At 39.0% G+C, this 16,306-nt stretch overlaps 2 protein-coding genes across 8 annotated transcripts in view; one reads left to right on the top strand and one right to left on the bottom strand.

Annotated features, from left to right (window-relative positions):
• The window catches only part of EFCAB11 (EF-hand calcium binding domain 11), a 61,315-nt gene extending 60,369 nt beyond the window's left edge, over positions 1 to 946 (bottom strand). Inside the window, exon 1 of the mRNA XM_065065808.1 lies at positions 827 to 946. Within this exon, the coding sequence (XP_064921880.1) occupies positions 827 to 946 (120 nt within the window). The remainder of the gene's footprint in view (positions 1 to 826) is intronic.
• TDP1 (tyrosyl-DNA phosphodiesterase 1) overlaps positions 373 to 16,306 on the top strand; it is a 48,633-nt gene continuing 32,699 nt past the window's right edge. The window contains exons 1-11 of one of the 7 annotated variants that reach the window (XM_065063697.1): positions 373 to 530; positions 1,284 to 1,832; positions 3,397 to 3,440; positions 4,018 to 4,073; positions 5,093 to 5,189; positions 7,392 to 7,426; positions 9,709 to 9,801; positions 11,530 to 11,700; positions 13,271 to 13,349; positions 14,886 to 15,071; positions 15,875 to 15,923. In XM_065063697.1, coding sequence (XP_064919769.1) covers positions 1,295 to 1,832; positions 3,397 to 3,440; positions 4,018 to 4,073; positions 5,093 to 5,189; positions 7,392 to 7,426; positions 9,709 to 9,801; positions 11,530 to 11,700; positions 13,271 to 13,349; positions 14,886 to 15,071; positions 15,875 to 15,923 — 1,348 coding nt within the window. In that variant the 5' untranslated portion in view covers positions 373 to 530; positions 1,284 to 1,294. Of the gene's footprint in view, positions 531 to 744; positions 957 to 1,283; positions 1,833 to 3,396; positions 3,441 to 4,017; positions 4,074 to 5,092; positions 5,190 to 7,391; positions 7,427 to 9,708; positions 9,802 to 11,529; positions 11,701 to 13,270; positions 13,350 to 14,885; positions 15,072 to 15,874; positions 15,924 to 16,306 lie in introns of those variants that run through there. The other 6 variants (XM_065063696.1, XM_065063692.1, XM_065063691.1 and 3 more) reach the window with 6 other exon arrangements.

Here is a 16,306-nt window from a genome sequence, read left to right as displayed (position 1 = left end):
GTAGCCCGTGTTCTTACTTGATTAATTTTACACCTGTTTTCCTCCCACTCCCTTCTCGAAGTCGTCACGCAGTTATCTCATTAGCGAGGCACTTCAGACACGGCAATTAACATCGAGCAGAATGAATGGCTATGCAAATACCGCACCTGCCCTAAACTGATGTTAAGGTCAAATAAAGACTTATTAGATTAATACAGGTTATTAAGACGTGACTGTTTTGCCGGTCTAGTAGCTGTGAGAGAGGTGCCAGAGCTGCGTGCCCGCCTCTCGACACACGTGGGCCTCCAGGAGGCCGGAAACGCCCTTCGGGCCCCCCCGGGCAGCGCTGGGCACCCCTCGGGGGCGGCCCCCTCACGCCTCGCGCCGCCACCAGCCGCTGTGGGACAAGCGCAGCGCGGGCTCCCATTGGCTAAAACCAGACGCCCGCCATTGGCTCGGGAGGAGGGGCGGGGCGGGGCCGTGCTGGGGAAAGGCGGGCCTTGCTCCTCAGCTCCGGTTTCGGGCGCGCTGGCTGGGCGCTAGGCCTGCAGGTAAGTCTCTGGCCTCCCGCCGCGGGAGGGGCTCAGCGGCGGAGCTCGGAAGGTCCCGGCGCGGGCGGGAGTGGCCACTGGGTTCCTTGGCGCCGTGTCCCGTACCCTGGCTCGCGCCCCCTCAGTCGGTGGCTGCTCTGGGGATGGTGGCGCCTGCCGCGCGCTGCCGTTGGCCCCGCCCCCTCCCCGCTGCCTCCCCGTGCGCAGGCCCTGCCCCCGCCCCCTCGCGGGCCGGCGGGAGCAGCGGTGCGGTGCGGTTAGCGCGGCGCGGAGCGGCGGCGCCCAGCACTTATTGCGGCTGGCGGCCTCGTCGTGGCACGGGGGGACGGTGGAGGAGGCTGTGGTCCCGCAGAGGCAACCCGGAAGAGCGGCCCTGGCTCGGCTCCGGTCTCCTCAGCAGAGCGCCCGAGACCCATAAGCGTTGGGGTCAGTACGGTGCGAATTGTTCTTTCAACGTTTTAAATACTTTCCTGTCCGTGCCCTTGTCCTCGCTGGTTCTCCATGTGCAGTTTTCCACGTTGGCAGCCTCCCGCTCGATGGTTGCTGCTGTTGCACGTGTTTCTTTGTTTCCTGGATGCAGAAACAAATAGGCCGTGTATGCTATGAAATTTTACTGAGTCAGAAGTTGCATGGAGGTTATACCAAATACAAAAAGCGAAGTTCCTGAGTGATAATTAAATATAAACTAGGAAAGGAAACAGACATGGGCATGGCAAAAATGCCCAATTTTTGTTTGACGTTTTGGTTTTTTAGTCCCTAGGAACATGCTTCAGGAAGATGCACATGGAAAGTGGACAGTATCTAGCAGTGATGAAAGTACTGAGGAAAACTCTGAGAGTGAAAAACCATCTACATCCTCACCTTTGGATGCTGCACATGGCAGAACAAGTGGGCCACCATATCCGTGCTCTGAAGCTAGAAAAGCTGCTCACAAAAGAAAAGCTTCTCCCCTGAAGTTCAGTGATAAAAGTTCTATGGAAGTACCTGCACCAGGAAAACAGAGAACTAGCCAAGAGGGCTCAGGCTGGTGTCTTTCTAGTAGTGATGAAGAGCCTGAAGATCAGGAAAAGCATGCTCACAAAGAAACACTGAAAGAAGAAAAATGTGATGCACCCAAAGAACATTCTCTGAATCTTCACAAAGACGGACTCTCAGAGAAGTGGAAAGAGGAGTATAATGAAACACCCGGTGAAGGCCAGGATACCTGGGATTTGTTGAATGGAGGGAACCCTTTCAGGTTTTTTCTGACTAAAGTCACAGGAATTGAACAGAGCTATAATTCTGGAGCCCTGCACATAAAAGGTGAGCAAGTGCCTTGTACAGAAGGGGAGCTTTGGGAGACTTGTTTGCAAGACAATGCTTCCTTTTAGTTTGTCTGTATTTTTAAATGCATATATTCCTCGGTGTAGCTGAGGCTTAATATTTTAAATGTGCAAGCTGTAGAAATTGATTCTGTAATCTTTGCATTTATCTTTTAGAAGAATAGTGTGTAAAGCATTAATTTGCTGGTGCTGATTCTGTTGTAACTGAGTTATGTTTCATAAATCTCACGTGCATTTAGCCAAGGCAAATCATATGGTGTTTCTTATTGCTCTTTTCTGCGTGAGTTAATCTGGGGAAAACTGCTTGCCTTTGTGGCTCCTAAGGGCATGTTTTTCTTGGGTGCCTAACCATGCTCCTCAAGTAGTTATTTGCACTTGGCTTCATTTTGCTGAGTGGTTTGGACCTAGTAATTCACTATTGCTTGATGCAGTGTTAGATAGTACATCTGAAGTTTTCTGGCTGGGGTTAATGGGCCCATTTCAATTCAATTAGAAGTGAATGTAAGTGAAGGTGGAGTGAAGTCTTCGGTGTATGATTCTGATGCTTCAGGAATGTTGTGTAGTTGCAGTTTGATGTAAGGGGGAGCAGCTTGGTGCACCTGTTAACATCCCCTCATTCAGAAATGAAATCTCTTACATCATGAGACAGAATAAGAAACAAGCATTAATGAGAGATTTATGTGCAGAAGAACAGTAAAATGAGGTAGAAAAATGTTGTAGTTCTTTGAGGAGAACAAATGACTGAAGGCCTGCACAATTAGGTTGTAACTCTTCCTTGACCTCATGTGCTCCTTATGAGCACTGATTGTTGATGGCAGCCTGGTTATCAGAGACAGCTTTAATGCTGCATGTCTTCATCTGCTTTGTGAATTCATTGTGGCTTTTGGCCTGTCCTCTCTCAGGAGTAGTTGTCTTGCTAGGGTGATTAGTTCAGCTGGTGGAGAGGCTGAGTTTTTTTGTTTGTTTGTTTAAGCTGCAAAATCAGATTTTTGTAGAGACAGATGAAATATTTTGTCTATCCTAGAAGATATTTGTAGGGTATGCTTTCAAGTAGCTGCTGTGCTTCAGTTATTTGGGTTACAAACCCTCAGTTGGATTTGTTTTCTGTGTCACCATGAATAAACTAAGGATACACATAACCTATGATCAGTCTGTGACATGTAACTCTTGAAGCATTAATTGTGCCCTTACTGTTTCTACTCTGCCACAGTTCTTCAAGCCCTCTCTAAAGGGGAGAGAATGGTTTGATGTTCCTCTTTCCGTATGAGCTCGGTCTTTTCCTAATGAGTTTAATATTAGTGTTCTACTTTGAGAGGATTAATTATTTTTCTATAAATGTAAGACCATAAGGGTTTCACAGAAGAATCAGTGCCTTGAATAGTCAAAACAGTAAACTTGATGGATGTGTCTGTTATACCAACTCTGTGAACAGTCTAGTACTTGTGTTGTGGCAGCTATGAAACTGTTCAAGATGTGAAATGTTTACTTGATTTTTTTTTTTTTTTTTCTTTTTTTACTTAATTGTGCTTTAATGTTTTTAATAGATATTTTATCTCCTCTTTTTGGGACTCTTGTATCTTCTGCTCAGGTAAGTTTCTGTTTGTCCAGTTGATTTCTCTTGCTTATTTCCCTGTGTTGACCTTAAAATTTGTAATCCATGTTTGTGCCATGTAGCTGATATTAGCAGGGAACTTCATTAAAATATGTAATGAACTTTAAATATTTTCAAGAGTACAACAATTTATTGGAGTATAAAAATCATCCCATGTTTTGCTTAGGATTTAGACAACTATGAGTCTGCTTTCTCTCCTGTTCTGGGATAATGAGCAGCTGAAAAATGTGTATTTATGGGCATGTAAATTATTTCTTTGAAATAAAAAAGTCTTGCAATCTAGGAATTATATTTTCGTTATTGCATAGAAGCTTTTGCTAACAGTCAAGGTATAAGCACATGGCAAAGAGACTGAAGTTAATTCCTGAATTGTTAAGAGATGTGAAAGCAAGCATGTGAAATTCAAAAATAGACCTGTTTTTAAAACCTGCTGTGCATGATGTAAGTGGTGGTGAGTGAGGAATTTACATAGAAGGCTTTTTTGCTGTAGTTAATAGTTCTGACAAACTCTGCTCTTTTTTAATGAGTCTGTTTTCTTTTCCTTATGCACAAGTTTAACTACTGTTTTGATGTGGGATGGCTTGTAAGACAGTATCCGCAGGAGTTCAGGTATGTTGATTTTACAATGATAAAATGATACAGTTTCCAAATCATTCTGTTCATGCAAGTTCCTGTTACAACTGAATGATAAACACTTTGCAGTTTCAAATTGTTACCAATTGTGTATGTGTAGACTCTTGGTTTTCCTTGTATGCTTATTCCACAGTTGTAGTTCTCTATTGTTTTTTTTTCCCCTCTCTTTCAAGACTGTTAATTGTTCAGAGTTTCAGTATGGCTGGTTTCTGATATTTATTAACACTTAGGTGGGCCCATTATAGACCATGGTGACAATGGAGTAGGTGACCTATAAAGATGGAACAAGAAGCTTTTTGCCATGCAGTTTATTGAGCCAGGAGCGAAGTAATGCAAGAGAAAGGGAATGTAGGAAGGGCACAAAATAACTACGTGAAAATGATCAGGAGGTATGTCATGGATATGATATGGTTGGAGTTGCTGAATATTGTAATGAAAGTGGTTCTTATGTTGGCTTGAAATTCCATTCTTATTATTGCAACCTACAGATGAAGTAAGTGTATGATATACAGTTTAATTTTTTTGCATTTTACTGGAAACACAGTAGAACGGAGTATTAGTATGTGAACATGAAACTACTGGCAGAATAGACCTAGCCCTCTCCTTTTCCGTCTCTCATTCCTTCCATCTTCTCTGTAAGGTAACAATGATTATATCCACACTGTGTATATCAGTACTTCTGAGAGCTTTTATATGTCTGTTTCCAGCTATACAGACAAGACTTCCTTGTATTATTAATCTCTACTTTGATGTCTAATTTACTCCATGCTTCCTGTTTTCCTTTTTTTCTGTTAAAGTTTTTTTGTGTTTTTCTCTTAGAGGTTCTATTGTAGCTACTGCTTTTTTGAGTTAGCTAATAAGGCATGTAGATTTTAGTGCCATCTTCCTGCTGGACTATCAGATTTAGGGGCCAGAAGTCACAGCTACATGGAGGAGTGGTTTCGACTGAGTACTAATTCACTTGATGTTTTAATAGTAATCTCCTTCTATTTAAGGAAGAAGCCATTGTTGATAGTTCATGGTGAAAAGAGAGAATCCAAAGCTGAACTGGTTGCACAAGCACGCCCTTATGAGCACATTAGCTTTTGTCAGGTAATTAACATTTGTATCATCCTTTGGTTGAGATTAAGCCATCTGTTGCACTCAAAATCTTGTTATGGATGAAAAGAGACACCTTATATGGGAAGTCAAGAATTTGTTATGCCTCAAGGAATATACTTGCCAGGACCATAGCAGTATGGCAGCTATGTTCCTGGTATCTGTGGTTATGGTAGCCCACAAAAGGTTTGCATGGAATGGCTGCCCACAGAAGTGTCATGGGGCTCATAGAATAGCTGTACACCTTCTGCACTATCATGTTACACTTAAATTCTTGTAATGGCTGAAAAGGAAGCACTTTTTTTATAAAGCACAGAATGTGGTCCTAGTGTCACTGTAATCCAAAGTCTCATCAAATAATTATTTGTCCAAACATGTTTTACACAAAAAAATACTGTTATAAATAGTCTCCATAATACTGTTAAAATTGCTGTGAGTACACTTCTGGCACATGCAATTTTCTCTCTGATGTTGTGCTCACACTTTTGCTGTCCCTGAGTTGTAAAGTTGTTGGGTTCAGCCTTGGGAGACATGTGGTTATGGCAGCTTGCAAATGTTTCAGGATTTTGCTGGGTAAAATATATTATTGATCATGGGGATCACTTACTCTTTGTTAGAAGGAGGTTGTTCTTGGAATTTTCTTCCTTCTCAGGCAGCCTGGTAACCCTGAGCTTCCTAGAGCTTGCTGTATTGATACCAAACATAAGGAGTTCTTAATGTCAGGATTTCTGGGCTGCTGTGTGCTGTACTAATCAGCTGTTTGCACTAAGTTGTGGAGTAGCAACAATTTTATGTGAAAGTTACAAAGATATTTGCAAAACCATGAATTTACTTTTCATAATGTTTCCTTTTCACACACAACAAAAAATTGAATGTAGTATGTCCCATATGATAAATTTGACAGTGTAGGTAATAGTAAGTAGCGGGAGAAAGTAGAATTTGTGATGATTTTCCTGTTTGGGCATGCTGGTTCAGATTCTTCTGGTAGTCTACATGCATTCTGTTATGTTAGTACCACAAAATTAAAGTTTAATGTTTTTAATCTTCTCCTCCATGCCTTTATTAACTAGGCACAATGTTGTAGCCATCACTGGCAAAAAGTATTTTCTTAGCATCTGTAACTCATGTTTCATTGTCTCTTAGAAATTGTGCTGCAAATACTCTCTAATAAGAGCAGAGCACTGATAAAAAGGCATTTCTGTCTGACTGCTGTCCTGTTCTTTGCAATGTTTGCCATTTGGCTGCTTGTGACGGTCATCGTATGCTACAGAATCAAAGAATGCTTGAGGTTGGAAGGGACTTCTGGAGGTCATTTGGTCCAGCTCTCCTTCTCAAGTAGGGTCACTTGAAGCCAGTTGCGTAAGACAATATCTAGATAGGTTTTGAATATCTACAAGAGTGGAGACTCTCTAACCTTGCTGTGCAACCTGTGCCAGTGCTCAGTCACCTTCATGGTAAAAAGTTGTTTCCTGATGTTCAGAGGGAGCTTCCTGTGTGTGTGCCCATCACCTCTGGTCCTCTCAGTCGGCACCACTGAGCGGAGCCTGGCTCCCTCTTCCTTGTGCCCTTGTGCCTTTCGGGTATCTACACACACTGATCAGGTCACCTCTGAGCCTTCTCCAGCCAGTACCAGCTCTCTCAGGCTCTCCTCATAGGAGAGATGCTCTATCGCTTAATCATCTTAGTGACCCTTGATTGGACTGTCTACAGTATGTCTCCTCTGTACCGGGGAGCTTGGAACTGGACCCAGTACCACAGGTATGGCCTTGCCAATGCTGAGTAAGAGGAGAAGGATCGCCTCCCTTGACCTGCTGGCAGCACTCCTGCTAATGCAGCCCAGAACGCTGTTAGTCATCTTTGCTGCAAGGGCACGTTGCTGGCTCCTGTTCAAACTGGTGTCCAGCAAGACCCTCAGGTCCTTTTCTGCAAGGCTGACGGTTTGTGAAAATACTGTTGGTAAGAGATCAGAATGTCTGCTGAAGCAGTTCAGCAAGGAGATGTTTTGCCATTTAAAGTTTAATTTCTAGAAATTAGAGTATATTTGAAGGTGTTGAGAGGAAAAATAATATATTTTGTGATCTGTCCACTAGAGAGCAGTGAAATGAAACAAAAGATCAGCATCTCTCCTCCTTTAACATTCTTGCATATAGGAATGCACAATAGGAGTTTTTAATTACCAACTTTTTAATTTTATAGGCTAAACTGGATATTGCATTTGGAACTCACCACACGTAAGTAACAGTTATGAAGCAGAAAGTTCCACTTCGAAAGATAACCACAGAGTTGGTACATGCAGTTACTGTGAACTAGTAACTAGTGTCTTAAAGTATTTATGGGTTAGGAAGACAGATTGTTGCTGTTGCGAAAACACAGTTCTGAGGGCCTGATGTATATTGGTGAGTTTAAAAGTAGTGTCTTTTATGTTCTATGTAGATCTGTTTAATTTATCTGAAAGTTATTTTAAAGATACAAAACTGGGTTTTATAGGAATTGTGGAGGCTTAAAGAAAAATTTCTTAATTATTTTGTATTTATAGATAATAGGATTGTTGTAGTTTAAGGGAACAAATCAACTCTTAGGTAGATATGTATAAGTTAAACAATTGAAGTCAGTCAGCTGCAGATCCTGGCTCTTAACTCATGCCTTAATAACAAAACTGTAATACAGACTTGATCAGCCATTCACAGGTTGGACACAACACTGATTTACTGATCAGTTTTTGCAGTTAACATGGATGATCTGGAAATAATTACTGAATTTTGGAGTCTTTTAAAAGAAAAAAAAATTTATTTTACAAGTGTGCCAAAGGGAATTTTGTAGATGGCAAGCTGCAGATAAGAATAGGTTTGATCTTATGTGTTGTAGCAAAGACCTTTGGTTTCAGGACACTGCAGTAGTTTTTAATTAAACCTTTTGTTTAACTTGGTTTATGAAACATGGCATTGCATTAAAACATTGAGCCGAAATGCCCATTTAAGGTACATCTGTGTTTCTGGTAGAAAACATACTGACTTCCACATTGCCTGTTTGGAGAAGACTATGCAAATAAGGAAGGAAATTGGCATTTTAAAAATGCGTCTTGCTTTTCTCTCAGATTTAGTGAGGGACATAGAAAGAATTGAGGTTCTTTTTCAAGCTAATAGTTTTTAAAGCTTTAGCTCATTTTCACTTAGAGTTTAAGCAGCAACTCTCATTCTCTGTATGCTCAACTTTAAATTTTTTTTTCTTCCACCACACTTTGGGATAAATAAGTGATAGTGATGTTAAATGCTACAGTTCTTTAAGCCTGTATTTTAAAGGGTTGTTCTGGGTAGTGTATCTCTGAATGTGTTCCATTGCAGATGTAACAGAACAAGTAGGTAGCAGACCAGTAAATTGGGTCTTGGTGGGTAGTGAAAGAATTTGTTCCAAGAGAAACTCAATACATTTCACCCCATAAAATATGAAGACTCAGATTCAGGTCATTCATGTTGTATGGTGTAAAACTTCAATTGCATGTCAGTGATATTTTTATTATTTTTTTTTTAGGTGGGGTGGTTTTGGTCAGTTACCACATTCATACACCTTAATCTTGCATTGTATTTTGCTGTTACTTACTTTACTGTTAATTCAAGTTGTGCTTAGGTCAAGGCATAACACAGATGTGGAGAACTATTTTGTAGTTAGTTGGTCTTGCATGTTGCATAAACTATGCAGTAAGCACAAGTATTTGAATGTTAGTTTCTGAGCTTGATAACATTAAAACCAGAAACCACTGAATAAATCGTTGTCTAAATTTGAGCCTAGTTTGATTTGTGTAACATCTCACCCTGGGACAGCAGTGAAAGCAAGCGTGGTTTTCGTTACGTCTTTCATTCTTGTGCACTGGTTTCTGTGGCAACCATCTCATCCTTCAGGTTCACGTGGATATGCTGTCTTTACACAACTATTGAAAACTCATGTATGAAAATTTGAGCAGTTATGTTACAAAAATACAGACATTTATTTTTAACCTGGTTAGTAGTTTTAAACTCCTTTGTGCTGTAGCTTGAGTTTAGATGTGTGGTAGATAAACAGCTTTTTTACCATCCCCATGGTTGGTTACCTACATACCTTCTTTTATTTTAAAAGTCAGTTTAAGAGAAGCAACGTAGGTTTTAATAAATTCAGCTATATGCAAAGGCCTTCTCGTGTTCCTTAGTTCTTAACTGCCTGCAAAGAAATAAGTTTATCTGAAGAACATGGCAAATACAGGAAGTATTCGGCAAGTATTCGCTGTTGCTTTGGGAAATGAGTTGCATGAGATGTTAAGCTGTACTCTGGAATATATTGTATGATGCTCCTGACAAAATATACAGGAATAGTCTAATGACTGCCATATGAACTTGGCATGCACATGGATTGAAGTCTGTGTGTTTGCACTTGCAGAACAAATCTTTTTAAAATATTTATCTTGGAGCATTTTAATGAACTGTTAATTTGTCTCTTGTTCTCACTGTACTTGAAACAAACTAATATATATCTCTTTTTAAAGGAAGATGATGTTGTTGTTATATGAAGAAGGTCTTCGAGTTGTGATACATACATCCAATCTTATTGCTGAAGATTGGCACCAGAAAACTCAGGGGTAAGCAACAATCTCTAGCAGGTCTATGTTTAGTAATTTCTGTAGGTATTTGCTGCTCCTGGGGACAGGATACCAGGTTACATGATCCAGTGCTACAAGTCTGAGACTCCTGAGAGAGAACTATCTGGCAAAACAACAACAAAAAAATCAAACCTAGAATGGTGGTAGTTGTCTAAGCCTGAACACTACTTGCTTTCTGCTGTAAACAAAATAGTGTCCTAAACTGGGTATTACCTTAAACTCAGTCCAACTGTTTTAATATCGTTCATTATGTCATGGTGTCTCTTTATGGAAAAATCTACTACCTATAAAGTACACCTAATACAAATGTGAAGTAGATACTTAAAAATTATCTTAATACTGCAAGAATAATGTGAATGTGCAAAAAGTCTTCTGCTGGGACTGTATCTAGAAAGTAACTTAATAAATGCTGGGCAGCACTGGTTTTTTAATACAGTAGATGACCCAGTATCCACCCAGTATTTTCTTGAAAGGAATTTTCTTCCTTTTGATGTGTGGGGTTTTTTTGGTGCAGTTAGTGGGTTTGGTTGGTTGATTTTTTTTTTTTTTTTTTTTTTTTCTATTTTTTTTGGTATAAGTTTTCCAACTTAATGGCCAGCTTGGAACTTTTGTGTTTAGAGCACAAAACTTATGACTAAGTGGCACGTTAATGTAAGGTCTCTCAACCCCTTGCTTTCTTGGCCATTTTTATGGGGGCATTTTTTAGTTAGATCTCTGCAGTAATTGATGGTATAATATTTCTTCATCAAACTAATTGAAAATGACTTTTCAAAAGTTACTGTCGCCTGGACATCCATTTTGCCGCTATTAAATATGGCAAGGTTTTGAGGCTTTTCACTTTTCTGAGGCAAGCTCTCATAAGGGTCTTCAAGTGGCAAAAATATAACCAGAGGCCAAAAATATAATTTTGGCCTTTAAATCTCTTACTTAGAGATGACTTAAGTATCTTTTGACAGTTAGCTTTTCAGAAAGCCAAGAAGGCATGAAAATACCTATTTGGGATGTTTAACAAGTTGCCCCACTTGTCAAAGATGATAAATGTTTTTCTTCTTAGCTTTTGTACACCACAATAGTATGTAGTACCACCAGTATGATGGTTCACTGGCTTCTCTGCTTTGTAGGCTTGTGAATTACCAAGGATGGTATCAACATGTTGTAAAGTTGATATTGCAGAACCTTTGGTTTTCATGGCTCCACTAATGTGGGACTGGAAAGAAAAGCTAGATGTTTTCCCTGCATAGTGCCCAACCTGTTTTATTCTGATGGAAGATCCTGAGAGACAAGTTATCATTGTGGGCCACACTTCAAACTATGCAGAATATTCAGACACTCGAATTGCTATTTTCTACATCATTGTGCAAACCAGTAGCTTAGCAGAATGCATTGTGGTGTCCTATTCATACAGAAAATCTTGATGAAAGGACTATTGGTTGGTAAGTCCCAGCCTAGCCTGTTGAACAGTGATGAAAGCTGTAAACATATGCATGGATAAATCTCCTGATATTGTTGTTTTCAGTTAAAAGTATTAATTTTGTATTATTTAATGTAGGACTTGACAGTTCTGTAAATGTAAGGGCAAGTCATTTTATACTTAGTTTCACAATAAATCTATATAGTATTCATTTATGACCTTCAGATGTGTTTTAATAGCTTCCTAAAAGCATGTGTTAATGTGTGGTGTCCTTGTTTTTATGGCTTTGTTTTTAGGATATGGCTAAGCCCTTTATATCCAAGGCTACCTCAGGGAACAACTGGTTCTGCTGGTGAATCTGAAACTAATTTTAAATCTGACCTAATAAGTTACTTGACAGCTTACAATTCTCCTACACTCAAGGAGTGGATAGATCTCATTCAAGAACATGATTTATCGGAGACAAGGTATATATTGTGTTAATAGTGACTTGTGTGCCTTTTTTGCCCCCCAAATTAAACATATGTTAGGGTTTATTTTGTAAGCTTACTTTGTTTCAGACTTTAGTGTTCAAACACGAGTCTAAGTTCAGGCACTTACAAAAGTCTGTTACCCAGATTATGTTAAATTGACCAATTTCTAGTTTTATAAACATACATTTTAAAGGAATGAAAAAAGATGCATCAGCAATAACTTGACAGAAGATAGCTGTAAGTAATTTGGACTCGGTTTCATTTAAGTCGGGCTGGCTTAAATATTTGCTTCAATAAAATTACCAATGGAAAAAACTGTTATATTTGGTTTATCATTTAAGAGGGATCATATAAACAAAGGCTATTGTAATGGAGATTTTATTAAGAATAGGGTTCATTGCTTTTCAGGTGAAATTCAATGAACATTTTGCCTGTTACAGGCATGGATCATGTCTGGTAGGCAATCTTATGTTAAGCAATAGTATACTTTCTCTTGAAACAGTGTTCTCTTATATCACATTGTTGATATTACTTATGATAATTCAGGATGCTTTATTTACTTCTAATAGATACATCCTGTGTTTCCACTGAAATATGGTATTTACTTCAGAAAGTCTAAATTTCCTTGGCTGCTTAATAGCAGTTTTATAAGCTGGCAAAAATTTGTTGAAAAGAAAAGCTAAAAAAATGTCATAAACTGGCAGAAATAGAGACTGAAACCTTGTCTAGCTTAATATATTAAGTAAAAAATGTGCCTTTTTTTCTTTACATGGAATGTTAGAAGATTGGAGGGGGTAAAAAAAAAGTATGTACATTATAGTCAGGTGAGCTAACAGCCTGAGCTGCTGTTCTTATTCACCTGGTCATCTGCATGAGCTTGGACATGTTGGTTGAGCCCTAGCTGATGTGAGTTTATGCATTGGTTAGGGAAGAGTCAGTTGTTAGGGTGAGGATTGGTTCCTTGCCATATAAAATGTGTAGGGAATGTTAATTCATGGATAAAGCTAGGCATGAGATGCAGTAAGGAGCAGCTTCTTAAACCATCTTTTGTGACTGGGCAGCCAGCTCTCTTATTTTTTCAGCACAAAGCCAAACAGGTTGCTAAACCATTATTAGGAAGAGAGTTGAAAAAGCTGTATTTTGTATTCTGAACTACTAGGTGCCCGAATGAAATCTCGTACCTGTATCTGCTGATTTGGATGTAGCAATAGATTGGCTTTACTCAATATTACATGCCCAGTTCTGTGCCAAACAAAGAGCCATTTGTATTTATTGCTAAGGTCATCTATTGTCTGCATTTTTGTACACAGAAATGGATGCAGTTCCTGTCTATGCTGTCGAACAGCCTGGTAGTGCATGACAGCCATATAGGATGCTAATAATAAATGGTACAGCTGAAAATCCACTCTTATAATATAAATCTTAAGTGCGAAAGATTAAATATTTCTGGTTGCACTTCTGTGTTCAACCTTGCTGTTTGTTAGGTTACTTAAATACCTTATACTTTACAAACAGACGCCTCAGAGCTGCAAATAACTTGATGTTGTTTTTTTCTGTTCTGTAGAGTGTATTTGCTTGGTTCTACCCCTGGACGATATCAAGGTAGTGATAAAGAAAAATGGGGTCATCTTAGGCTCAGAAAGGTACTAAAACTGTAACCTTTTTTGTTGATATCCTTTTAACTGTAAATATAATTTTGGAGGGCGTTCTTAAGTCCTTTCAATTTTTCCAGCAATGATTGGTGATCTTTTAATAGATTGCTACATGTTAACGATAACATAAGCTTGCAACTTATGACAGTGTAGACTATGTACATAATGTTCCTGGGCATAATTACCATGGTCAGCTTGTGATCTGAATTACCATGTGCTTACAGATATGTGAGGAGTCACCGTACTTAATCTGCTGGTGGTGTTTCTAACAATTGTGACACTCAGAATCCAGTCTTCTGTGACTGAGAACCAAATATAGCTTCTTTCAAAGGCACTCATTGAGGAGTGACCTGGCAAAACATCAAATGAAAAACCATTTTGCACATGGTCGACGTCATTAAGTCTGTCAGGTTTTTAGTTTTGTTCTACTACATTTCAAAGATCTTGTGTGGTGTTTTTTTTTTGGTTTTTTTTAATCAAGTGAAAAATTAGGAACACGCATCACTCTCCCTCACATTATTTAGATAAGCTGCAATGGTAAATCTTCACGGAAGGTTGCGTATCTCAAATTCTTAGTACCCCTTCTTTTCCAGTATTTATTTAGAATCAGGTAAAGTGTTTCATGTCTTTGGTTAAATGCCTCTCCTAAGTGGCAAAATTTCAACCTGCGTTTCTTGCTGAAGTGCTATATGTCAAATACTGTCCATGGCAAACTTCAGTGACATAAAAAAATGTCCATCGCATTTTTTTCAACACAGGGTAACTCTCTTAGACCTCCCCTTGCTCGTAAAGAGCTTACCCTTCCTGATATATGTTGTCTGCATGTTTCTGGGTTTTTTTTGCGTAGTAAGACACTGAATGAAAACAGTGGCAAATGGTTCTGCGATTAAAAAGATGATCTTTTTTGTGACAATGCAGATAGACCTGGTGACACTACACTGATGAATGTGTCTGTTTAGTTATGTATCCTCTCTAGAGGGAGGAATATGTAGTCACTACCTACAGTTTAATCTGTGCTTGTATCCATCTGTTTTTAATGTGACTTTAAATTCCATTCACAGCTAAATAACTTCTCTAAAAGGATTATTTCATTTTTCTCTTCAATTGTTCTTTTTTTCCCTCCTATTGTAGGCTTCTTTTATAGATGGGGCTTTAGGACATGAGAGCAATTTTATGGCCAACAACCACCAAATATAAAAAGATTCAGTTGTTAAATTTATGTTGACTTCTGAAGCTTATGTTTAATGTTTTTAGGAAGAGCTGCTAGCATTCTTTTTACGTGTTACTTCATGGTTGGCTTTGGCACTTTTGGATGTAACTTGAGATATTTGACCTTCTCTTGAAGGAACAGTGGTTTATTTGGAGAGCCTGATGACTCTTTTATTGCAAAGTTAGGTAGTATGAATGTTAATCTGTTTTGTTGTCAGAAGTGAATTATAGAGGAGTTATTATATTGGAAGTGATTTCAAACCTCTAAGGTTTTCTTTACCTGTTGAAATCTAACCATGTTTTGATTTCCATCGCCAGCTTTTGAAGGATCACGCTTCGTCAATACCAGCACGGGAATCCTGGCCTGTTGTTGGACAGTTCTCAAGCATTGGTTCACTGGGTGTTGATGGGTCCAAATGGCTGTGCTCAGAGTTCCAGGAGAGCCTGGTGGCTGCAGGCAGCAGTGTGACAACTCCCCTTAAATGTGATGTTCCAATTCATTTGGTATGTCTTTTAGATTCTAGTGTCCTTTATTTAACATTTATTCGTTTGTTGTTTAAGTCTTAGTTATTGGTTTGCTTTTAACTTTTGGAAGACATTAATGGAGTTTTCATCCTGCAGTAATAAGGATGCCACTTTAACATTTGTGTATGGCATACTAAAAGATGTACTGTAATTTCCATCTTCATGACACTAGAGTATATATAATCTAATCAAAATGACATTCTCATTATGTAGCTTGTCTTCTATTGAGTTTTGTAGATGCAGCTGTTTCTGATACAGAGATGTTAATGAACACTGAGTGATTAATACCTAAAACAATTTTTTTTCTGAACTTGATTATTTTGGTCAGATATTAGCACAATTAAGTGGAGGGGGAGAAACAAGCTTCTAACAGGAGCTTGTTAAATTAAGGAGAAAATGTCGAACTATGCCATTACCATGTTCTATTAATAATTGCTCCTGCATGCTTGTATCTGAGATCCAAGTCTAAAATCTCATAAAATAATGTTAGGAGCTTACTTTCACCACTGTGGAAAGTGGTTGAAGCAGGATTGAGTCTTGCTAGCTTATTTTAGTAAGCTCTGCAAGAGAGATAAAAATTACTTAAAACTTTTTGTTACTGGTATACAGCTGTTTTTAAGCCATAGTGCAGTATTACTCATTCTGAAAAAAATTAAGCTTTTAATGTGTTTTTCTCAAGTAAGTGTTCTTTAGGGTCATTTTTGTTTAAGAACTGACAGCTTGTGTATTTAGAGCTGCATTATTGAAGTTACTTTTTCCCCCCCACCCTCATCTCCATGAAGGTTTATCCTACGGTGGACAATGTGAGGCAAAGTCTGGAAGGCTATCCTGGTAAGCATATGAACCCCCTCTATTAGCTTTTTGTGGTCATAATGTCCTGTGAAATCATTTCAGTGGTTGGTCTTGAATGAACATGAACTTGTCATCTTGCTGAGAACTTGGTAGTGGCAGTAGAATCCCTGTATTATTGTTACTGGAGCTCTGACTCTGGCTTTCCTATTGCGATTGAAAAGAAAAAGCTTTGTGGGCATTGGTATATAATGTTTAAGTGTGTATAACTGTATTCATATGTCATTGTATAGGAAAAAACAGCTCTTGCTCACTGTTCTAACTCCAGTCATGCTTTCACTTTGGCAGAAAATTCAGATTTGAGTGCGCCAAGTTCTCTGTGTTTTCTCTTTGCGGTGTCATCCTACACATCAGATATAATGGAG

The sequence above is a fragment of the Columba livia genome, chromosome 5, assembly GCF_036013475.1.
Source record: "Columba livia isolate bColLiv1 breed racing homer chromosome 5, bColLiv1.pat.W.v2, whole genome shotgun sequence".
NCBI lineage: Eukaryota > Metazoa > Chordata > Aves > Columbiformes > Columbidae > Columba > Columba livia.
This window is presented reverse-complemented; position numbering and strand designations above follow the sequence as displayed.